General features: G+C 35.3%; 3 protein-coding genes across 5 annotated transcripts; all 3 read right to left on the bottom strand.

Moving 5' to 3' along the window:
* Positions 1-1,120: 1,120 nt before the first annotated feature.
* On the bottom strand, positions 1,121-5,380 carry LOC131635902 (WEB family protein At3g02930, chloroplastic-like). The gene is made up of 3 exons (XM_058906539.1): positions 5,061-5,380; positions 4,346-4,553; positions 1,121-3,711 (listed from the first exon to the last, which is right to left on the bottom strand). Exons 1-3 carry the CDS (start codon positions 5,090-5,092, stop codon positions 1,378-1,380), a joined length of 2,574 nt encoding a protein of 857 aa, XP_058762522.1. The 5' UTR covers positions 5,093-5,380; the 3' UTR covers positions 1,121-1,377.
* Positions 5,381-10,527: 5,147 nt separating this feature from the next.
* LOC131635885 (alkylated DNA repair protein ALKBH8 homolog) lies at positions 10,528-14,636 on the bottom strand. 3 transcript variants are annotated; one of them, XM_058906523.1, is made up of 9 exons: positions 14,548-14,636; positions 14,084-14,456; positions 13,358-13,459; positions 13,171-13,257; positions 12,852-12,983; positions 12,382-12,672; positions 12,064-12,129; positions 11,092-11,231; positions 10,528-10,933 (listed from the first exon to the last, which is right to left on the bottom strand). In XM_058906523.1, the coding sequence occupies exons 2-8, from the start codon at positions 14,381-14,383 to the stop codon at positions 11,175-11,177; spliced, it is 1,035 nt and encodes a 344-aa protein (XP_058762506.1). In that variant the 5' UTR covers positions 14,384-14,456; positions 14,548-14,636; the 3' UTR covers positions 10,528-10,933; positions 11,092-11,174. The 3 variants fall into 3 exon arrangements, with proteins under 3 accessions (XP_058762506.1, XP_058762505.1, XP_058762507.1); XM_058906522.1 differs by having other exon boundaries at positions 14,084-14,616; XM_058906524.1 differs by having other exon boundaries at positions 10,528-10,910; positions 14,084-14,616.
* Positions 14,637-17,116: 2,480 nt separating this feature from the next.
* LOC131635884 (probable LRR receptor-like serine/threonine-protein kinase At3g47570) lies at positions 17,117-22,094 on the bottom strand. Its single transcript, XM_058906521.1, has 3 exons — positions 19,360-22,094; positions 18,885-19,256; positions 17,117-18,720 (listed from the first exon to the last, which is right to left on the bottom strand). Exons 1-3 carry the CDS (start codon positions 22,052-22,054, stop codon positions 18,698-18,700), a joined length of 3,090 nt encoding a protein of 1,029 aa, XP_058762504.1. The 5' UTR covers positions 22,055-22,094; the 3' UTR covers positions 17,117-18,697.
* Positions 22,095-25,958: the final 3,864 nt, after the last annotated feature.

Raw genomic sequence — 25,958 nt, 5'->3', positions numbered from 1 at the left:
CTACGGGGTTCAACTGAAATAAGCGATACGCTTAAAACACTTCGCCTTTACAAGCCCTCATTCTTGGGGGACTATGTAGTGATCTATTTGTAAGGGACCTCAAATGGGGCGACACATGTTTTTCCTTCGCCAAGCGTCCACTCCATAATGCATCGCTTGAAGCATAACCCTCAGGTAACTTGAGTCTCACCCTAAGGGTAAACGTGTATAGTGAGGTTTATCTAGTCTGTAACTGCATGTGTAAAATCATGCCCCCGACTCCTTAAGAAGTATGCCTTTAACGACTCCCCTAGTTAATTAAGGTGGAACGATTACCACCTCCTAGGAATTCCCTAAACCTAGGTCCACGAGTCTCTAAAATATCTAATCCATAATCCATAGCATGAGGAAAGTAACTCAAATAATATACACGAAATACATAAAAAAATACATAATTTCTCACCTCACGTGAGTTTGCTCTCTCTATAACCAAAACACCACCTAACATGACTTTTAACCACCGTGAACAAGTCCTAAACTACTAAAACTCATTAAGGTATGTGGTCACCCCGACCAATATAGTCAACTATATTTAAAAACTTTTTACAGAGTTTAAATCTAACCTATTTAAAATGAATATGCCTTTCAAAAAATATGATTCTTTTATAAAATATGTGAGGTCGAGCATAACTTTAAATAGACAATATTATAGCTTTGTTAATTAGTTTAATAAAATAAATAAATTACAAAAATAAACTATTCAAATATTTAGTTAAAATGCTTTAAAAATTGTCACTTAACTTTTAATTTTAATCTTGAATCCAATTTCAAAATTGCAAAAGTAAAGGATTAACATTGCAAATTTACAAATATGAAAAATCAAAATTCATAAGTTGATAAAATAGGAGGATAAATCTGCAAATAAGTTGACTAAATATATAAAACAATTATTGTGAAACACCTCTTTTTTTTTATTTATTAGTGTTGTATTAGTTACTTATAATTCTTCATAGATATTTTTGTTCCCCTTAAATAAATAATATTTTTCTCCCTCCACTAGCCAAAACACCAGTAATTCGGGAAGAAAAAAAAGAAAACTTTTGTTGTAGAGACAAGTACAAAGGAACAATGTAAGCATAAATTAAAAAATAAAGAACCAATGTTAAAATATATTCTCAAGTAAAAAAAAAAATCTGGATTTGCTTCATCATCATACACTTCGCTACCAACATAGCATGGAGAACCACAAGCACGAAAATTGAAATCCTAAACAACATTACAAGCCCATTTCGTAAAATTCCTATATTTCTATATAGAAGCAAAAATCATAAACCAAACAAGTGCAAACAAATGAATGTTGTTGAATCAATATGCACACAAATGTTGAAAATGTTGTTTCTATTTCTGGTTGCTACCACCCTTTTTCTTGAGCAGGCTTCCAAACTTTCCAAGCAAAGGTTTCTTCTTCTTCTTCAACTGTTGTTGTTCTTTTAATGGTGAGCTCCCACCATTGTCAATGTTCTCTGTGACAGCGGTTCCATTTATCTTATCAAAGCTCTCACGACCGCCATCTTCTTCTATCTTTGACTCAACTTCCTCTTCAAGTGATTCAGGCTCTGCTTCTCTTTCTGGCGAGAAAGAGAATTCCTTTTTCTCTATCTTGTAACTCTCCCACATTTTGAATTCTACTTCTTCTGGATCATCATTTCCTTTACTCTCATCTTCCTTTGGTTTTCCGTTCGCATCCACAGGTTTTGGAGATTCGATTTTCTCATCGGTTTTGTCATTCAAGGTTATACTTTCTTCTTGTAAGCTATGTTTGAGTCCTTGATTGATGGAAAGCTCAACCTTTGGAATGTCCTCTCCAACATATCCATGACCATTCTGTTCAGAAAATTCAATTACTTTAGGAAGCAAATCATAGTCCTTCTCACTGTCTGAAAGATCACCATTTTCTTGGTCATTGTGGTTTCTCGTCGCAGCTTCTTCCAGCAACTTAGACAACTCTTCCACCTTCTTAATAGATTCGGCTTCCCTAGCCCGGAGTTCATCGTTTTCTTGAAAAACATTCTGCATTTCATTTTCTTTATCCAATATATTCTCCTTCAATTTCACGTTTTCAGACGTTACTTCCTTCAGAGCTTCCTGCAGGTGGATTGCCTCGGCCTCAACTTCATTCAGATTTTCTTTCAACCGAGTTTCTTCCTCCCTGTTGGAATTTTCTTCTTCCTCAACTTCTTTAAGCAGATAAACTAACCTATTTATTTCTTTTTCCGTGGTCGCGTTCCCTTCTTCAGCTTTCTTCAGGCTGCTGACTAGATGAAGCTCTCTTTGCTCCCACTCAGCCTTTGAGTTCTCAAAGACATTCTTCGAGCTTTCAATACTGAATATAAGAACATCAATTTCATGTCGTGCCTCGTCAAGCATCGACTCATATTTTTCATTAGTACCTTTTAAGACTAACTTTAAATCTTCAATCTGGTTTTCATAGCTTTGCCTTTCAGCTTGATTGCCCAGTAGATTCTCTTTGGCTTCTCTAGATTCTGCAGATATTTCATGTAATGCAGAAGCTAAGCTTTCCATTGCCTTTTTACTCTTTTCTTCTTCTTCCCTAGAATTCTTCAATTCATTGAAAAGTTTGTTTTTCTCTTCTAATAAGGTCTGCACACTAGAGGCTGCAAGTTGTTCATTATCCAAAGCCTGGTCTTTCTCTTCCTTCACCGTCTCAAGTTCAGATTTGAGAGACTCAATCTTCTTTGAATTTTCGAGACTTTCTTCCTTAGCGATAAGAAGGCGACGTTCAGATTCCTCAAGATCAGTTTTTTGTCTCGCAATTGTCATTTCTAACAATCCCACCTTCTCTTTAAGAGGACCAACTACAGACTCTGCATCATGCAACAGATCATTGCTTCCTTCTAGCTGTTTCATTACAGATTCCAAGGATTCTGATGCGGATCTCTCCAACCTGTTTGATTCTTCAACCCTCATTTTCAGTTCCTCAACCTTCTTCTTCCACTCCTCTAGCAGACTGCGAGCATAAGATTCTGCCATCCTCGAGGATTCAAGTTCTACATTAAGTTGTTCAATAAGATTTTCTTTCTCTGTCAACTTCTCATCATAACTCATTTCCTTATCAAGTTCTTGCTTGAGAGCTTTTACCTCTTTTTTCAGCTTCACTATAAGCCTATTATCACTGGCTTCTGTTTCTTGTTTTGAATCCAGTAAGGCCTTCAACTGCGCCAATTCAGCTGCATAACTTTCTGCTTTCTCAGCATGAACCTCGGCAATTTTAGCTGCATCATCAGCATGATTCAATGCCTGGTCCTTAGCATCACACATCATGGCGAGTTCTTGTTTAATCTGCTGAAGCTCCTCAGTGGTGGAAGCAAGAGCAGCCACATCCAAGGCATGCTGGTTCTTCACACTTTCAAGCTCTTTTTGCCATTCCTCTTCCTTCTTCTTCACAGTTTCAATTCCAGCCTGTTCCAATTCAACAGCTCGGAATTTTTCTATTTCAGATTCCTCCTTGGCCCGCTTTTGATCCACCAATGCTTCCCTGAGTTTCTCATTTGCTTCCTCGGCTACTCTCTGTGCTTCTTTCAACTCATCAGTAATTTTTTCCTTCTCCTTCTCAGCCTGAACGATCTGTTCCTTTGCTTTCTTTAGATCATCTTGAGCTACATTCAACTGGTTCTGCAATTCTGAACCCTTTGCAGCTCTTGCTACTTGTTTCTGGAAAGAAAGAAAAAAAAAGGAATACATAAAAAAAATCATTAAACAAAATACCTACTTTTTAAAACTTATTATAAATTGTACAATATATTAAAATGTTATTATAAACAATTGACATAGCTAAGTTTTAAGCTTTTATATCACATACTAATCTGAATAATTCCAGATTCAAGTCATAAATCAAATGGTAAGAGAAAAGTGTCTAGCTATACAAAATTGACAACAAAAAAATGGTTGAATAAGTTTAGGTAGAAATACTCATTAAAATGAATCGGGTTTCATCATTGTGAATCAGACTTAAGAACAGATTCATGTTCAAAATAGATATGCATTATCTATTTTGATTGGACTTTGAATTCTATCAAATCGAATACTAGACATCACAAAATGAAAGGCCAGTAATTCATGCATTATCTAAAACTTCTGAAGCCCCAATCAAAATTTGTCACATAATTAGCATTAACCGATAAGAGTAACACGTCTCAGACATTTCCTTATCGAACTTGCAAGGAAACTTGAGATGTTAGGAAGTTCATATGCTTCTTCATTCCAAAAATAGCAAATGAAATTGAAATAAAGAAAAGCAGTTCAAGTGCAAACAAAGACAGAACACTAAATACACTCTATAACTTACATCCGGTGTTGTGGAACTAGCTTTAGCTGATTTCCGCTCAACAGGAGGCTTAGAAATCACGGATCGCGGCGATCTTTCCACAGAAAGCTGTGAATTTTGCAAGGGAGGCGGCGATTCAGTTTCTGATTTGCTCACTACTTTACTAACTTTACTGACTCTGGGCGTAGCCGGTGATACACCTTTGTTCGAATTTTCCGATATTTTCGATCTATCAAATTCATCATAATGTCAACAAAATCAGATCACAAAGCATTAAAAGAAACACAATAGATCTCATCAAGTCTTCTACTCAATTAGTAGCTATGCAGAAACATCAAATTGCAGAAAAAGAATCACAATAGTTAAATTCAATTTCGAACCAATCAGATAGATCTAAGCCACAAAAACACAGTTCTTATTTAAAATTAAGCATCCAGTATCATTAATAAGCCAAATTAATATTGATACAAAATCAACAATGTATATAATTGTACAAATCAAGATAAATAAATAAATAAATAAACAAGCCTATTTTTAGAATAGTACATAGAAAGCAAATATATAAAAAAAGGAAAAATTAAGTAAAATACTAAAATAGCATAAGAATAAGATCATAATTACTAGATCAAATCAAACAGAATCAAGCAACAAAACGATGCTTAGAATAGAAGTAACTACCGAAGAATCCAAATCAGATCTTAACAGTATACTGATTCAAAAGCAAAAGTTGACTAACCTAGTAGTAGCAGTAGAAGCTTTTGAAGCCATGGAGGAAAGCAGAGTAAGAAGAAAAAGCGAAACGGTTACTGAATTATGAAGAACGATAGAGTTTTGTTATATGACATTGTTAGTTAAGAAAGAAGAAGAAAATTGAGGATCAAAGTAAGTTGGATAATTATTGGAAAGAGAGGGAATATAATTTTACAGAGAAGAAAGAAGAGAATTGAATGAGTTGGTTTTCATGTGTGTGTCCAGAGAGGCCACAATACACGCCACACTCTCTTTCTATTTTTTTTTTTCTTAACCGTTTTCTTCTCTTCTCTCACTTATTATCTGGATATTTTTATTTTTTATTTGGAATAAGTAATCACTCGTATGGTAGGGATAGTGTTGTCAATGGGTGGGCATGACCATGATGGGTATGTGTAGTTATGACTGGACAAAATTAACCCTCACATGTGATTGTCTTTCAAGTTTTTTTTAGGATAATAAGTTTAGGGAAATATTACTTGTACACTAAAAAGTAACAATACATCATATTGTTATACGGTTTTGATTTTTTAAATTGTTTAATTTTTTTTTTTTTAATTTGTTTTGACAAAAAAAATACATGGGTCATGCTTTATTTGATAGGCTATAAATACATGGTGTAGAATTTTGGGTGTAGAATTTTGGGTGTAAGCATAGCAACCCTCGTAAGTTTATAACATTTCATACATGATAATGTCTTGGATCCATGCAAGTATATCAATAAAAACATGAAAACTAGATATAGATGTGGATAAACTTATAAGATAAAGAGCAATCTCACTAGTTTTAACTTTTTTTTTTAACGAAATGATAATAATCACTAAAAACATTTATACACTTAACTGTGAGTACTAGAGTTCAAATTCTGATCATAACATTTAATCTAACAATATCCCCGCTTTTAGATAAATATTAGAGACGCAATCTTTTAGTTTGTCTCATAAGACTAAATAAGAGAATTTTTAAAATGAATAAGATAAATACCAAAATGAAAGATATTTATCTTTTTACTAGGAAAAATATTTACCTCGTGCTTAGAATCTAACTCAAAATCTATATTATCCAATTGAAAGTCATGCACCCATAATGGATGAGCAAGAATCGCTCGGTTTTTGAGAGTCCAAATTGTCTTTGATCATTCTTAATGATACAAATACCACCGTCTACTTTGTTATTTCTAACTACATTACACATGTAATTTACGTGAATGAGGTTTGGTCCAAACTTCAGGAAACTATTTTGTGGGTTTTGTCCGATTTAGGGAGTGTTCACCATATGCATGTACTGCCACCTAATAAACAAAATAAAACTTGCACACAATAGAATGTAGCTCTACTTTTGTGTGAATAATATGCCTTCAAAAATGATTATTTTTAATTCATTCCAGAGTGAATAATTTGAATCGTGGTTTAAAAAGTTCATGTTTCAGATTTTTTGCATACGTTGATTTGAATTATGCCAAAAAAGATCATGTTTTTTTTTCCTTTATTTAAGACGGTTTTGCAAGTCCATTTGAAAGTAATGTGAGTAAACACCATAGAGCGAGAATTGTGAATTATTATAGGTTTGAGAAACGCATTGTGAACCCTTTATATAAGTCTTTCTCTATCAAATTTTAGAGTGGATTCATTGTGATTGTGATTTAGTAGTTGAAAAATAAAGAAACTGTGGAATGGAGAGTTTTTATTTTCCACCGTGTTAGAACCGATGGAACAATTTGGAGTTTTAAAAAAGATGAAAGAAGAAGAGAGAAAAGAGAGAAAAACTATTAACTCTAGAAATTGTATTATGAAATTGTTGTTGTTGTTAAGTGTAATTGTATTAAACTATACAAGTCATGCCTAATTATAAGCTATCGATCCCCATGCTCAAACTTGCAACTCAAGCCCAATTAAAACCCAAGTTATATTTTGGCTTCAATGCAACAGATAAATGTTGTATTCGACTGTGTCGAATACAGCTAACTTCTACTATTTTGACTAGCTACTTTGAGACAGTCGAATACGAACTTTTCTGCAAAACATCGAATTACAACTTCTAACACAACACCTAATTCATGTTTTCGAGACTTCTCATCCTAATGTTTTTCTTCAACTCGTCGAACCTAACTTTTTTCAGAGGTTTGGTGAGTATATCGGCTAGTTGTCATTCTGTCTTGCAATGCTCAAGTTCAAACTTACTTTTCTTTACTTAATCTCTGAGAAAATGATATCTCCTCTCTATGTGTTTACTTCGATCATGACACATAGGATGATTAGCTAGGTTGATAACTGACTTGTTATTTACAAACAACTTAAGTTTCTTAGGTTCCATGATTTTGAGATCTTCGAGCAACATCTCTATCCATACTGCTTGACATGTTGCATATGATGCAGCCACATACTCAGTTTTACATGATGACAAAGCCCCAATGCTTTGCTTTCTTGAGCTCCAAAAGATTTGAGCGCCTTTGATCATGAATATGTAGCCTGCAATATTATTTTTCTCGTCTTGATCTCCACTGAAATCTGAATCAGCGTAACCATATACTTTTGCATCTGTGCTGACCTTCTTTTCTCTTGGCATCAGCACACCATGATCAACCGTACCCTTTATGTATCTCATCACCCTCTTAACTGGAATGAGATGACATTCTTGGGGTTTCTCCATGAATCGGCTCAATAATCTAACACTTTGACAGATATATGGTCAGGTATTGCAAAGATACCTAAGAATCCAATCATTTGTTTGTATAGTATTGCACTTACAAACTCATCATTTGTAACTTTCTTAAACTTTACTCCAGCTTCCAATGGCGTAGCAGCTGCATTATAATTGCTCATCATGAACCTCTTCAAGATATCTTCAGAACACTTCCTCTAGTGTAAGAATACTCCTTCACCTGTGTCTTTGAACTTTATCCCCAAAAAATATGACAAGTTCCCTTTGTCGGACATTTCAAACTTTTGCATGACCTTGACTTAACTTTTCTTATCTCAGCTTCATGTGCACCTGTAATTAGCAAATCATCTACATTCACGAATAAAATGATTCGACCAGAAAAGAGAGAAAAATTATTAACTCTAGAAACTGTATTATGAAAATTGTTGTTGTTGTTAAGTGTGATTGTATTAAACTATGCAAGTCATGCCTAATTATAGGCTGTCGATCCCCATGCCCAAACTTGCAACTCAGGCCCAATTGCAACCTAAGTAATATTTTGGCTTCGACACGACAGCTAAATGTTGTATTCGGCTCTGTCGAATACAACTGACTTCAATTACTTCGAATAGCTACTTCGAGACAGTCGAATACTAGTTTTTCTACAAAACATCGAATTACAACTTCTAACACACCACCTAATTCATGTTTTCAAGACTTCTCATCCCAATGCTTTTCTTCAACTCGTCGAACCAGACTTTTTCAAAGGTTTAGTGAGTATATCATCTAGTTGCCATTCTGTCTTGCAATGCTCAAGTTCAAGCTTTCCTTTGTTTACTTGATATATGAGAGAATGATATCTCCTCTCTATGTGTTTACTTCGATCTTGACACATAGGATGATTGGCTAGGTCTATAACTGACTTGACTTTTCTTATCTCAGTTTCATCTGCACATGTAATCAGCAAATCATCTACATATAGGCATATAATTATTCGACTAACCATCTCAGCATCATTGCCATACTCTTCATTTGTCAGAGACTTTGTGAAAACTGCTTGATCAAGAAGCTATTTATTCTCTTATTCCAAACCCTTAGGGCCTGCTTTAAACCATAGAGAGTCTTCCCTAATCTATACACCTTCGACTCCTATCCAAGAAAGAGAACACCAACTAGATCGAACTCAACACCAAAAAAACCACCATCAACCAAAATAGAGATCTTCAAAGAAACACCATGAACACTGCTATTGTTTCAGATTGTGGATAGGGTTTTCAACTCAAGTAGAAAAAGAAAATTTTATTGTTTGGAATTTTGTTTGTTATGTAAACTTTATATTCATTTTTTTATTGAATCTTCAAGTGTTGGATTATTTAATTTTTTTAAAGTTGTTGATTTATAAATATTAATTATTTATTTAATATATAAATAAATGTTTTGTCAAATTTCAAAATCTGTATCTGGGCCTTATTTTGTAAAGTTTGATTGTTTAGTTTGGTTGCTTTTTACTTATTCTTCTTGTTCTTATCAACCTGCTCATCAGTTTCCAGTTTCCATCTGACAAACTTTGTTTTTTTTCCGTGCTCTGAATCGTAACAACCAATAAAAGCACTTACTCCTAACTTAAAACGTGTAGAATTGTAAACAGGTTGTCTGATATGGAGTTATTACCGGTCATGCTTTCTGCTCAACAGTTCATAAACCAACCTTTTGCCATCATTTCTTTACAGCATTTAAATAAACTATGTACTCCTATGTTATCTTCAACACCATTAGTGCGCAATTATTTGAGCAACTACACAGTTGTTATAGTAGAGAAACAATTTCTACAAATATTACAAAGTAAATTCTTAACTTTTGGTGAAGTTTAGCCTTCCAAGATGCAACCTCCTCGAACAATAAACTTTGCACTCCAAATGCTACGCCACAAATAACTTTGTTTGTGACCAATGCTTGATTAGTCATGAGCTTTCAGGCATGTTTATCAAGCATTGTGTAAATAAAAGCATTAATACTTTTAAATCTTTTTATAATAGAAACGTGTAAATTGGATTAATTCACTTGTAAGAAAGTTTCAAAATATTATAGTAGATGGTTATAGAAAAAATGGCATGTGACTTGGATGTGGGGCCTACTTGATCCCCACATATAAATGGCATGGTTCATAATTTTTTTTAATTGATTAGTGATTGGCTCGTGTATCTGATGCCAAAATGAATATATGACATTAGGTTAGTCGTCATTATTTGCATACATCCACATCCACATGACATGTCTCAATTCTCAACCAATAATGCTTATTGCGTTGTTTAGCTAGTAACTACTGCCACCATGTGGCCCTATTAATCTCTTTAGTAAAAGCTAGCAACACAATTATTATTATTTTGTTGTTATTAGCAATTGTTAGTATTAAAATGTCTTCCATTTTACTTACGAAATCAAACTCTTGCACCGACAATAACCACAAATTTTACTTTTAACTTGTTGTAAATAAATGGTTGTCTTATCTTATTACAGTTGTAAGTACATAATCTAAGAGTTTATATACTTGGAATATCAGTTGAAAATAATCGTGCCGCAAAAGCACCGCCATGACGCCACAAATAATGACCGCTATTACCATTATCGCAAATAGAGCTTAGCAGCCCAAAAGCGTTGCGATGAGGCCCGGTTCTGCTATGCTGTTATAGCACACGCCATCGACAACCTAGGTAATGGCATGCCTAAGGCACTCTGTGTCTAAAGATTCTGCTTAAACCATTGATTGTAGCACACAAATAAAACACAATTTTTAACAAAACAAAGATACTATATGGATTCCAGACTGTCATTCATATTCCTTTTGTATGGTTGCTAAATTAGGTTAGTATACACCATCTGAAATAAGTTACACAAACAGCTGGCAAAATAAATTGCAACAAAAAATAGAGGTACAAAATTGACCTACATTGAATTTGGAGATTCATAAATAGCTATAAATATGTTCCTTGAAAGCTAATATATGTAACTGGAGTCCTGTATTGCTACAACTAGAAAATGGTAGGACAGAACCAAGATAATGAAGTGACGCCTAAATATTTTTCCTTGGAAAATTAGTTCATAAATATTGTCCTTCCGAGCACAAGTGCCCACCCAACTATTAATTTTCTTTCTAGGTTGTAATGCTTGCACATTTCTTCGAGTAAAACCGGTTCGTCTGCAGGAAGATAACATATTAACCTGTGTAATGACCACAAGAAATCCTACTTAAACAAAATTCTATGTACAGAAGATCAGATTCAAGTACTCGCAAAAAAAGGGAAAGTCTATTGTAGATAAAATTAAAAACCACTGGATCAAAAATAATCAAATGGATGGTCAGAGAACAGAAAATGTACCTTCAGATTATGTTTATCGCAACTCTCATTAATAGATATTTGACGCTTTACATTTTAATCTCCCTTGCAATTTTGGTAAAACCTCATCTTTGAGAGTCGCAATACTGAGGAAATTCACATTTGCACAAACCTGCTCTAACCTGAAGGGTATACACAATTTGTTTTTGACATGAGAATTTGAATACATGAAAGAAAAATGTCTGAACAAACAAATAGCTATTAATTAATTATTATAAGTAGAAGGTTGCAAGCATCGACATATTTCCTAAAATTTCAATACCATCAGAAATGCATATTATTACCTAAATAGTATAGGTTCATTGTATCATATAAGTATACTAAAATTTAGGAATTTCATCATTGTAGTTATTACATTTTTTATATAAATTTCAAGTCTGTAATGTAGTTGAAATACATGGTTTTCAATATATGTTTCTCTTTTCACTTGATTAAATTAGTATCATGACCCTTATGACATGATTAAAGGGCTTAGAGTTTAATACTTGCTACTCCGATCTTTCTAACAAAACAATGACATTCTGCCGAACTATGCAAAGCACTTTATCCAATTACTTAAGCCTCCAGGTACGATGATTCATAAACACTAACAATGAAGCCTGAGCATACAATTGGTTCCCTAGGGGTTTGAAAATTGAGGGCTATCATTTTTCAAAATCGCTAATGATTGGTTTTACAAGAATATTGTACATGAAAATTAGAGTCTAGTATATAAGCAAATCAAATTAACTGAAAAGAAACAACACGAAAATGATGGAAAAGTACATATGAAAGACAGCATCAAATGGAGTTCATGAGTCACAATAACAGATGTGGCTACTACTGAATAATCGAGACGGGACTCTGATGGGATTAATTCATTTGTCAATTAGAATTTTATTTTCTTTTTATGTTGTGCTAAACAACTAGATATTGAATCACTGTAAGTAAAAAAAAAACATGGTATCAACACACCTTACGAATTGTAAAAGATACCCTTCTAGAAGCCCTTCGGATGATTTTTTCATTCACTTTGTCAATCTGTAGGGATAAAGATATATTCAGGTGCAAAAATATATATCAAAGCACGCGTAAATGCCCTTGAAGCAGACGATCAATCATACACTAAATTTCTAATGGAAATATTTGAATTTAGGACAACAAATTTCCTTTCCACATAATACAAACCGATGGAACAAAATTTTATAGCCAATATCCTAGTTTTAGTTATGTTATAGCCTACTTTCAGCATGCAATGGTAGAAAGAAAAAGAACAATTCTTAAACATTAAACCTTGTGGTGTGGAATGTAATGATGCCATGCATATCGTGCTTCACCGGATAAAAGTAGCAAAGATCTAGGGGGGAGATAGATAGCCCTCTTAATACAATTTGAGCCATCTTCTAGACTTTCTACTTTTGTAACAGTGCTTGAGGCAATTTTAAGGCGCCAATCGCTATCTTCATATCGTCTGAATTCCATTATACAAGGCCCTGCTAATGAAAGGCTGAAAATTAAATCTTCAAATGCAGAGTGAGTGTCTATATGAGGCGATAAACCCACTCCAGGTGGGTACTCATTTACCTGTTAACAAAGCAACATTAAAACTATGAACCTCAAACATAAAGAGACAGTGATAACAACTCAATGTATCGGATAGTGTTAAAATACTAAGAACTCACTGATGAACAAATAAAAACAATAACTTTTTATCATTAGATTAAAAATTCATTAAGATTTAGTACAGGAGCAAGTTATCATACCGTAAGTTGGTCCAAAACTATGCTATCAGGGTCAACATTCTTGAAAGTTGGGCATGATGATATTCTTTCAAGTATTGGAGACAGAAATGAGGGAAGCTCGCCTAAGCATCGCTTTGTATTAACATTCCGAATCTGCACAAGGTACAAAGGAGAGTCAGGATTAATCAAAACTTTCACATTACTTTGCAACTTATTTGTCATATATAACACAAATTTCCAATTAGTTCAGAATAAGATCATCAATTGTATTAAAAGACTACTTTTGGTATATAGGGACCAAGAAATAACAGGGGAAACCGAAATAATCCTTACAACTCACATCATAACAAAACTCATAACCATAGTGTTGAACCCTTCTTTTGGCAAGACAATTCCAAGGCCTACTGTCAACAGCTTGGAGCAATTCCTGAGAAGATGGAAAATGACATCATTTGTAAACAGATTTCAACACAAGCAACAACAAAAATAAACCAACGAAGTCATGGGGAAAAGAAAGACAAGCAAACCTCTTCTTCTTTAGCACTGACGAAGTCATGCACTAGGTAAAGTCCGGGAATGTTCAGATCTGAGGCTGTCATAGATACAGAAACCAAGTCTTTCACTTGATCCTGAACAATGTATGAATAAACACAAATATAAGAGGCAATTGCTAGGATAGAAAAGTGTCTCATATGATCTACGAAAGATCGATGCAGGAAAATCACTTAAAAGTTAAAATTTCAATGACGACAAGTAGAAGTTCAGAGTCCTCCACACATGTCTTTACAACTGAAACAGTCACCTAATCCGTGTTGATTACAGAAAAAAAAAAAAAAAACATAAGTTGAATTTTGAGGCACCAATTAGGCCGCCATCTCATTCGTGTGTTGACCAGTAATTACACGAGCTTCTACTTAAATGGATTAACATCAATAAGAGTTAGAGTTTCGAACAATTTTCAAGCGTCCCATATAAGACATTTCCTCAACCTAAAAGCCACCTAAATTTGAATAAGAACACGTAACATGAACATAAACATAAACAAAAACACCGACACGAACATGGAACATGGAACATGGAACATGTAACATGTAACATGTAACATGAACATAAAAATAAACATAAATACAAACATGAACATGAACATAAACATAAACATAAATACAAACATGAACATAAACATAAACATAAATACGGACATGAACATGAACATGAACATAAGCATGAAACATTGTAATTCAAATTACTACTACCTGTGGATTTGGCTGAAGAACTGAATACCGAATATACAAAGAACGACCCCCAAGTTCAGGACATGGCTTTCCATGTAACGCCATTAAAGCAGATTGTGCAGAACTCACTTCAGAATAAGATACAATGACCCGTGTGCCACTCTCATCAGCTGCATATACTCCATTGAGTTCCCCAAATGTGCAGAAAACAGAAGCAATATCATCATTAGAAATTCCCACGGCTGGTCCACAATTTGCCACGAATAGGTTAGAGCTCGATTCATCAGCGTTCTTTGGACGACCAAACCTTGGCAAACCCATCACTATATCCCAATGATAATTGATTGACTCAAAGACTCATCAATTTTGTGATTTTTCAATTTCGATTGGCTGACTGAAGTGAACCCAGTAGAAATGAGAATGAAATCATGCGAAGATGCACTTTAAATGTTGAGAGTAGGAATCAAATTTCAACTTTTTTTTACCTGTTGGAAGAGATTAATCCGCAGAATCAAAGCTACCCTCGATCACATTGAATACAAACCCTAGTCATGTTGTATACTTACAACAAAATATTTATAAATAAATAAAAAATCAACAATTTTTAACAACCTTCTTATAAATATGTGAAATTCTCAAAACGTCCTATGTTTCGGAAGTGCATCTCCAAATGCATTTTTTTTCTTAAAAAAATTAATTTCGGAATTGCACTTCTAAAAACACTTTATTTTAAAAGAAAAAAGTGTTTTCGGTAATACATCTGAAATCACATTTTTTTCAGAAAAAATGTGATTTCAGAGATGCACTTCCGAAATATTGTATGATGCAGAAAACAAAAAAACAAATGAACAAAGCTTCGATTTATCATAAATAATCGAATAGATCAACACGAAATTAAAGTTACATATTGTTAAACACGGGTAGTTGAGGATGGGTCAACATTTTCATAACGTCGGCTCCCGATCTTTGAAGTTTCGCATCCAACTCGATCGGACCCTTCGAAGAAAATCGGTCGAAAGTTGTTCACAAAATCGCTAAATCTTCGTCGTTCTTAACTTCAAATGGGGTGAACTGGACGTCTCCCTCGTCGTCAAGTGAAGGCGAGTGGTACTCAAGCTTGACAACCTTCCAATTTTTCGGGTATTGCAAGAGAGAGTTAAGCGAAGATCTGAATTCCACGTATGGCGTGTCCCGCGAGAACCTAAATTGGAACGGTATCGGGTAACCACTGCTGAAGTATACAAAAGCAAGGTGGGGGTAGGTTTGTGCCATTACTGTTTGTGGCTTGATGTTGATGAAAATGTATTGGTGCGTTATTTATAGACTTCTTAGAGTAATAATGACCCAACAAACCTTATCTTTCAATCAGTGGATTTTTCGGAAATGCATTTCCGAAATAAGCCTGAATCTTCAAATTTTCGGAAGTGCATTTCCGAATTAAGCAGAAACAGACTAGCTTCATACTTCCCACCCCTCTCACAATTCAACACAACAAAGGCTTTCCTTCTACTACTTCCATTGTCGGACCTTAATATCACAATGCCAAATCCAAGTTTACTAGCTTCATTTCGGACTCAATCTAGCACATGTTCACGACAAGTGATAGTCATATCATTTGTAAATTATGGTCGAACATCCACCGCAACGGTGATGGTTTTAACATCGTTAACCGGCTCGTTGGGCTTAGCATCTTAGTTGATGTATTCCGGGACTACTAACTCATCCCCGACAATGTTGTCTGGATGCACCATACCTAACATATGCAAAATACATTAATTCTGTTAAAACAGTTTTTTCAAACTCTGCATCAAAGCTTATTTCGGAAGTGCACTTCCGAAATTTGTTAGGTGGTCTATTTCCGAACTGACGTGGTTTTCTTCATCAACAAATCAGCAACAATGTAGTGGAATAAGAGATGCAATGAAGATTATTTACCTCAAATTGTAGCTTTCTATACCATCTTTAGTATGATCAACCACTTGAAACTTGATTTGGAGACGAAAAATTGATTGAAAATGATGGAGGTTTTGGAGAGGGTTTGAGTTGTTGTTTGGAGGAAAATGAATGAAATAGTGAAGGAAGGAAAAAGTATATGAAGGGTGTTTTCGGAGATGCATCTCCGAAAAAACACCTGACAGTTTAAATCCAACGTTTAAATTGAAAAATAAGTGCTTTCGGAGATGCATCTCCGAAAACACCTATTTTTTGGTGTTTTCGAAAATGCATCTCCGAATTCTGAGAAAATAGTGAAAAAAATGACTTCGGGGATGTATCTCCGAAGTCAGGGGTATTATGTGGTTTTAAGCAGGGGTTCTCACCCCAGGGGGTGGATAAAGAAATTGTCTAATTTTTTGGGGTTTTTTTAAAAGGATAATCAGAGCAAATGTGTATGAATTGGGAAGAATCTACATGCCACCCCTTAATTAGACTTGGCACCCTCCAAAAGGTATGAAATGACCAAAATATTCAAAGATTTTTCATTATCACATTTTAGCAAATCTACGTGAGACACCGGATTTTTCAAATCTTTGGGCGATACCGGAAATTTGGCGAAAAACAAGTAAGTTTTACAGTAGATTTTGTGAAATTTATGGTATTTTCTGCCGGAAATTGTGAAATTTCCGGTGAAAAATTAAATTTTAAACGAACACATTCATAATAAAAAGGATGTTGATTCTTGTTATTATTCAACAACAGATGAAGAGGGTGATGTAGAAATCAGAGTAAGGAATATGCGTGTCCATTATTTGGTATTTTAGTGTTCTTAATTTAAACCAAGAAAATGAACATTGTTTCAAAAATCCAAAACTCTTATTTTATCGACAGATTTTTCTGTCACAAAAGTTGAGTGCTACATGTCGTTTGCCACATCAGCAAAAAAATTGACGTTGTTACTAACATTTGGACGGAAGGACCAACGTGATCCAGTTTGCAGAGTTAAGGGGTCAAAATGATCTTTTTAAAAGTTAAAGGACCAAACTGAACCCCGAGTCAAAGATAAAGAACGAAAAAGGATATTTAGCCATAAATTAATCACAAATTTTTAATATCACAATTTACACCCCTTTCTTGTGTTTAGAGTCACTTGCTCAACACAATTATCCCAGTCATATGTTTATTATACACTTTCCATTACAAATGACATTGAACCATAAACATATAAACAAGATATTAAGTCACAACAATTGATTGATTCCATGAACAATGAACTTCAATGCATTGCCACCAACAATACTTGGTCACTCGCCACTTACTTAAAGGATAAGGTTGCATATTAAACACAAATATGATGGAACCGTGGAGTGCTACAAAGCACGTCTTGCAGGTAAAGGCTGCACTCAACAAGAAGGGGGTATACTTTCCTTCTAATTTTCCCAGTTGTCAAACTAACTATTGTCTGCATTTTATTTTCTATTGCAGGAGCTAAAGGATGGATCCTTCAACAACTAGAGGTGAAAAACACCTTCCTTCTGGTGATTTACATGAAGTTTACATGGAGTTGTTGCCCTATCTTATGCCTATTTCTCCTAATCAAGTGTGTCGTCTCAACAAATCTCGTTATGATCTCCGTCAAGCAAGTCGACAATGGTTTAGTAAATTGTATTATGCTTTAATCAATCTTGGATATTCCCATTACAAATATGATCATTCCTCATTCTTCAAGTCATCTTCTCACCGAAACCACATCCACTTAAATCACCAATTTTAAAACCATTTTAGATTCCACTTTTCACATTAAAGACTTAGGAAACCTCAAATGTTTTCTTGGCCTTGAAGTTTCTCGCACCACCAAAGGCATTCACTTAAGCCAACGCAAACATGCCTCAGATATTCTAGCTGATACAGGCGCGCTTGCAACTAAGCCTGTTGGCACTCCATGATAAAAGACATCAAACATCTATATGATTCAACATCTTCTTCTCATGATCCAACTGCTTTTAGACGTCTTAATGGTCAGGTCCTCTACTTGACAAACACTCGTCCTTACATTAGCTTTTCAGTTCATCATTTATGTCAGTTTATGCAAAATCCAACAACAAATCATTATGACACTGCTTTCGAAATTGTCCGTAACATTAAAACTTCTGGACAAGGACTGTATTTTTCTTCTGATATGTTTCTATGTTGCAGTCTGGAAAGGTAAACCTTGGACATAAAAGACATGCTTAAATCTCTGAAATAGAAATCCGAGTATATGGCCCTTGAGAGTTGAGACTATTAAATTGGAAACTGTTATATTCTTATTGGAAGAGAAAACTATGGAAGAAGTCATTGGAAAATCACCGGTTAGAACCTCATGGTTCTTTGCGAAAGGCCCTATGTCAGAAAGTAACCTGATGTTGGTAGCACTAACCTGATGAACTAAACTAAAAATATCAATTCTCACTTCAATGAATTAGAAAGTAATGCAACATAACTTATTCATTGCAAATAAAAGGTTACAGGAAAAATTACACTTATCTTAATCACACAAAATCAAATGCTGCTAACCAAATTCACTCATTAAGAAATTAGTAAGCTATATCACTTTCACACTTGCTTCCAGCGAGACCATTCAGTTTCTTAACAACACTGCACCATTATTTATACAATTTTCTTTCCACGAATGACCTTAGAAATTTAGTTCAACTTCAATTACCAATTACGAGTACGAACACCTGCATTTCAAATCAAGAAGAACTCGTTATTACTTTGGTATTTTGTAGTTTAGGAAATTTGAAATACACAATATGATGATGAAAATCAAATTATAATTTCATAAGCAGTTAATATGTTAGTAATGATTTAAATAAATAAGATATAAAAAATCAGTTTATCGTACCAGTAAAAAAAGTCTTTTTGATTTTGCTAAGCTCTCTGCTGACATCCACAATATTCATTCTTTCCTTCGGTGGTTCCATTGAACAAATAAGCCCAATCCTAAAAAGTGAAACTAAGCACTCCTCATCAACACTTGGAATAAGATTCTCACAAATTTCATCTTGCATTTTTTCTTGTGTATCTCTTGATACAAGACCTGGGTCCAAAATCTTTATAAGATTATCAGGAAATGAATTTGCAACATAGTCGTGCAGATTTTGGCCATCTTCAAAATCTTCATCTGTGGGTCTTTTACCAGTAAGTATTTCCAACACCAGAATTCCATAGCTATACATATCTCCACATGTAGACATTTCATAACCCATTCCATACTCTAAAACATGTAGCAAAAGTTGTTAACAATGTTACTAGTAAATTGTTAAATGTGCACTATAACTTTAAAGAAACAATGTAAGATTCAAGAATTTAGAACAGACCTGGAGGAGCGTAGCCAACAGTCCCTTTTATTCCAATTGTACTTGTATCCTTATGAGAGGTATCATCAATGACCGAGACAAGTCTTGCTATGCCAAAATCACTCACATGAGCAACCATGTCATCGTCAAGAAGGACATTGCTTGGCTTTAGATCACAATGAATGACCAATTGCTCACATTCCTGATGAAGATAATGTAATGCAGAAGCAACATCAATAATGATGTTTAATCTATGACTGAGGTCCAATGTTGTTGGATGCTCTGCATTTAAAATCTCAGGATGCAACCATTGTTCTAAGCTTCCATTTTTCATGTAATCAAAAACTAGAGCCTTAAATTCTTGACCTTTGTAATCTGAACTAGAACAACATGTTAAAATCTTAACAAAATTCCGGTGTCTAATGTTTTTGAGTGCATTACATTCAACAAGGAAACTCTTGTGAGCTCCCTTCTTCTTGAGGTTCAGGACCTTTACGGCAACAACATTATCTTCTGACCCAAGATTTCCTCTATACACAGTACCAAAACTTCCTGATCCAATCAAGTTGTTAGTTGAGAACCCATCAGTTCCTCGGTGTAACTCTCGGTATGAAATCTGATCTAATTGGGAAACTGTTGGTAAATCAAAAGGTTGTTTTGGTTTTCTTTTCCTCATCCAGTATACTGTTATAAAAATTGAAATTATGAAAAGTAAAGAAATGACACCAATTATCACTGCTAACAACATGAACTTAGGGTGTTTTGTATGCTTGCTATCCTTGACGGGGCATGCTGGTAGACGCAGTTGTAAAATACCTCCACAAAACTTTTTGTTTCCAATCATTCCTACTTGGGTTGAATTTCTAAAGACTCCGCCTGTTGGTACCCTTCCTTCCAGCAAGTTAAAAGAAACATTCAAGTACTTCAAACCAGAGATATTCTGTAAAACATCAGGAATTGGTCCAGACAATTGATTTAGTGAAAGGTCTAAATATAGAAGACCTTTGAGAGAAGACAAAGAGGATGGTATTGTTCCGTTGAAGGAGTTATCTTGCAAAAGAAGGTATTCTAAGCTTATGCACTCACCAATAGATATTGGAATATCCCCCGACAAATGATTATTAGAGACATTTAGCTTACCAATATTTTTTAACATACCCACTTCTCTTGGTAAGCTACCACTCAAAGAGTTATGTGACAAGTCCAATAAATTTGTTAACGACAAAAGATTAAAAACCTCTAAAGGGATGGTTCCTCGAAGCTTATTATGCGAAAGATCTAGATATTGTAACTTTTGACAGTTTCCTATGCTTGGAGGAATATTTCCTTCAAACATATTAAGATGTAAATCCAATTTATACAACTGAGTAAGATTACCTATAGAGGATGGTATATCTCCTGACAGCTTGTTTCCGTTCAAATCTAACATCTGCATCTTTTGGAACTTCCCAAAAGTTGTTGGAATATTTCCTTCAAATTGGTTACCTACCATGCTCAAGAGAGTTAAGCCAACTAAACCTCCTAACTCAGCAGGAATTTGTCCTGATATCATATTAACCCCAAGATATAGTTGTTTAAGCTCAGTGGATAAATTGCCTATAGAATTTGGTAGAATGCCTCCAAAATTATTGGTGGCCATAGAAAACGCATTTAACATGCTACAGTTTGTCAAAGATTTTAAAAACTCCAAATCCTTTGTTGAATTGTCACCTAAATTGTTGTCTTCCAAATTCAAAAAAGATAAATTTTTTAGCCTGCCAAAACTTGGAACTTGTCCCTCAAAATAATTTCCACTGACATCAAACAATATAATGTTAGATGCATTTATTATGGAAGTGGCAATTGAACCGGAAAATTGATTTCCTGAAATAGCAAAATGTTGGAGATTGGGGAGGGTGTTGAACATGTTTAGTGGAAGAGAGCCATGAAAGTTATTCTCTGGCATGGAAAGCATGGTAAGTGATGATATGTTGTAAAGACAAGAAGGAACAATACCAGACAATTTGTTCCCACCCAAAAGTAAAACTGACAAGTTTTTGAGGTGACATATTTCTTGTGGAATATCTCCTTGTATGTGGTTATAAGTAAAGGAAAAGCCCCTTAAGCTTGAAAGATTCCCTATAAATGAAGAGATTCTTCCGGTTAACTTGTTTTTCCAAACTTCTAATGTTCTGAGTTTTTTCAAAGAGCCAATTTCAATTGGTATTTTACCAATGAGATTGTTCTTACCCAAGGATAACCATTCGAGATTGGAGCAATATGTCAAGTTTGTAGGAATTTGACCTGCAAATGAGTTATTGGTGAGACGAAGTTGCTGCAATTGTAGCAACTTACCTAACTCCTGTGGAATTTCTCCAGAGAAGCTGTTGTTTCTTAGGTAGAGAATTTTCAGATAAGTGAGATTGCCAACATAGGGAGATAAAGATCCATGTAATTCAGATCCATCTAAGTTCAACTCAATAACTCTTTGATGCATGGGGCTGCATGTGATTCCAAACCAGTTGCAGAAGTGGATGGAAGAATTCCAAGAATCAAGAGTTCTATATGGATCATTGAATATTGATTCTTTGAATTTGAGCAATGCTAAATAATCGGTTTGGTTTTGTAATATCACTGCCACAATTTTGTTAGGACTAAAGCACATTAAACATAAGGTTAAGAGAAAAAGAAGATGAAGGTGTAAAAGTATAGGTGATAAAAGAGAAAAAGACTTCATTTGAATTAGAAAGAAAGATGGTTTATGCTATTTAGTTTGGTCTGTGTTGGATAGTTATGGGAGAATAAAGAGGAAGCATGCATTTAAATATTAGTGGCAACTGGCAAGAGCTATCATTGAATGCGAATTTAATTTTTTTTTATTAAATTGTTTGTTGACTCTTTAAACCGGGGAAGGGTATTTTCGGTATTGAAAAAATATCTAACAAGAAAAGTACGAGTTAATAAAAATATAAGTCAAGAGAGTAAACACTCAAGTAGTATTTAGGGGTGGAAATAGGCTAGGCGCTTTAGAAGGCCTGAGTCCTACGATAAATTTAAAAGGCCTAAGTCTGGGCTAAGGCCTATCATAGGCTTAGTTTTTTGGTCTGGCCTAAGGCCTATCATAGACTTAGTTTTTTGGTCTGACCTGACCTTTTTAAAAATCTGGTTTGGCCTTTTTAAAAGCATGTCCTGGCCTGAAAGCCTATTTAAAAGGTCTGTATCTCATTAAAGTTTTCAATTAATTTATATAACTTAAGAAGTCTTGTAGGTCGGCCTATATATACATATATAAGTGAACCTATTTAGCATTTGTTATATATATATATATATATATATATATATATATATATATATATATATATATATATATATATATATATATATATATATATATATATATATATATATATATATATATATATATATATATATATATATATATATATATATATATATATAGAGGAGGGATCAAATTACACCCGAAGAGTTACACCACGAGTTACACTCGTTCAATAACTACATCTCGAAATAATATTTTTTAAATTCAACCGTTGGATTGAAACATAATATCATATAGATCATACCTATAAAGTTTGAGCTTAATCTATAATGATTTACTATATCATCAAGATATCCAAAGATTAACGTCAAAATGAGCTTTCATATAACGTTAATTTTGATGTTATTCAATGACATAGTAAATCATTATAGATTAAGCTCAAACTTTATAGGAATGATCTATATGATTTTATGTTTCAATCCAACGGTTGAATTTAAAAAATATTATTTCGAGATGTAGTTATTGAACGAGTGTAACTCGTGGTGTAACTCTTCGGGTGTAATTTGATCCCTCCTCATATATATATATATATATATATATATATATATATATATATATATATATATATATATATATATATATATATATATATATATATATATATATATATATATATATATATATATATATATATATATATATATATATATATATATATACATATATATATATATATATATACATATATATATATATATATATATATATATGGTAGCTTATTTAGTTTTTTTTCTAATATATATGCAGACATGAACCAACTTATTTAACATATCTTTAATATATATGAAAATATAGGCCGGTCTATAAGGCTTCATAGGCTTTTCTAATAACCTAAGTCTGGCATATTTAATAAAATAGGCTTTTAAAAAAACCTAAGCCTGACCTCTTTATTAAATAGGCCTAGCCTGGCTTAGGCCTATGTAGGCTGGGCCGTAGGCCCCTGTAGGCCGGCCTGACCTATTCCCACCCCTAGTCAATGGCGGATCTACATACATTCATATGTGGGCTCAAGCCCCCACCAATTAATTTTCTCGGTACTTGCAATGTTAGTATTCTTTCTATTTATATAAAGTATAGAGATGTTTGCCCCCACAACTCTTTTTGATATTTTTTCCACTTCCTCACTATTTGTTGTATTCTAATAATTCAAACATAATAATAATCCTACTGTTTAGATCGTCGTCTATAATTTATAACTCATTGGCACTTTAGTTATAATCTTTTTTTTTAATTTGTAAAGTTAAATTTTTTATTTACTATTTATTTCGTTACTTAACAGAAAATTTCCATACAAAATTCTAGAAAATTTCTTTAGCCACCTCCCTATGGGGTCACCCCCAGCGAAAAACCCAAAATACCCCTGCTTCGGAAATGAACTTCCGAAGCATTGATTTTTTTAAAAAAATTTCACAATTCGGAAGTGCATCTCCGAAAACACCTCATGGGGGGTGTTTTCGGAGATGAACTTCCGAAAACACCTCATGGGGGGTGTGTTCGGAGATGTACTTTCGAAAACACATTTATTCAGATTTTGGGGGGTTTCGGAAATGAACTTCCGAATTATGCAGAAACTGTGTTTTTTTTTATGTTTTTTCTTAACAGTCTCGCATTTTTAATTAAACGCAAATGCCAAATAAAATAAGCAACAGATAAACTGAAAATACTAATATGATAAATCAAATCCAAATAATATATACAAGCCGAAAATAATAATAATACTGTGCGAAAGATACAATCCGAAAACAAAAAATAAATAAACCCGACCACTACTGTGTGTGCCTAACCCTCTATCCCTGGGACCTCCTCTGCCGCCTGTATGTCGCCGCACGGCCCGCATCAGTGACGATCATCTCCATCACGGCGACTGCCTCTGGACCGCCCTGATCAACGATACCTCGATCCAACGCGTCCCGCCCAAGCATCTCTATCCGCTGGCAGATCGCATGAGACCAATGGCGTGGTCATCATCGGCCTGCTGGTTCTCCAGGATCTCCTCGTGTGTTGGCCTAGGAGCGCCGGGAACGTCGGGTCTCAGCAGAGGATGTGACACCCGATAGAACCATGTGACGTATCCCTCCTCACTGTGCCAGTGCTGTGTGACCCGAGTGAGACGGTACTCCTGCGGTACCACATGATGCTGCCAGTCCTCCCATATGGCAGTGAGCTGCACTCGGGTCACTGTGTCGGGAGCAGCCTCAAAGGGTGACCTGGGTATCCGCTGCACGAATCCGAACTGACGCATGCACCGCTCAGGGAGATACCAGACCATGATGTCGGTCCCGCATGCCAGCCAGCCTGAATATAGAGCAATGCCGTCAAAGGGGACAATCTGAGCGTAGTCGCTGAACGGCCTCCAGGTGACGTCGTCGTGCATCGTGCGGTCCAGGTATCCACAGTATGGTCCCACCGCATCGTTCCCCCTCTGGAGAACGTATCTGGCGGCCCTGGGCATGGCGTCCACGTATGCAGGATCGATGTGAAAGCCGTGGATGCGGGAGAAGTAGGAGATGATCCAGCTCTGAAACAGAAACACGATAATGTATTAAAAATAAATACGAAACATAAATAAATAAATAAATACGATAATGTATTAAAATAAAACGTACCGTAAGTAGTGTGCAGGATCCGACCAACTGCCTCGTCCTCCAGTTGGAGGCCTCATTCAGCTTCTGGTAGAGGTATGCCAGAGTAGCTGCCCCCCAGTTCCACTGGTGAACGGTATCCAGGTCCATGAAGTAGCGGAGGTAGGTCACGTCGACGTACCTTGCACTCTTGTCCACAAAGCATGCAGCGCCTACCACATGCATGTACCAACACCGGAGAGCGCAGCCGCGGTGATAGTGTGTGAATAGCTCGTCACCCGCCTGCTCGGCATCGTCCGCCGCGTCCAGGTGGTGCTCAAAATAGCAGCTCAGTGTGGTGAACCGGACATGAGGCCCAGATGTCGTGACGCACTCAAAGTGAGCAACCTCGTGCTCCATGCCCAAATAGAGCGTCATCCACTCAATGGCCTCGACCCTCTGGATCCGAGAGTGGTGCAACAGCGGCCCCCTAATCGGCAGGTGGAGAAGACACTGCACGTCATGCAAGGTGATCGTCATCTCCCCAACCGGCAAGTGGGAAGAGGACGTCTCCTTGTACCAGCGCTCCACAAATGCCCCCTGCATGCCGGTGCTGATGGTGGTGTACCCCGTCATGCAGAGCCCGCTAAGCCCTGAACCTCGCACATGGTCGTTAAACCACTCAGCTGCTGGTTTAAACAGATTGAAAATCTTCCGGGCGTGGTTCACCATTTTCAACG

Source organism: Vicia villosa, unplaced genomic scaffold (genome assembly GCF_029867415.1).
Source record: "Vicia villosa cultivar HV-30 ecotype Madison, WI unplaced genomic scaffold, Vvil1.0 ctg.001584F_1_1, whole genome shotgun sequence".
Lineage (NCBI taxonomy): Eukaryota > Viridiplantae > Streptophyta > Magnoliopsida > Fabales > Fabaceae > Vicia > Vicia villosa.
The sequence above is the reverse complement of the archived record's forward strand: the minus strand, read 5'-3'. Positions and strand labels throughout refer to the sequence as shown.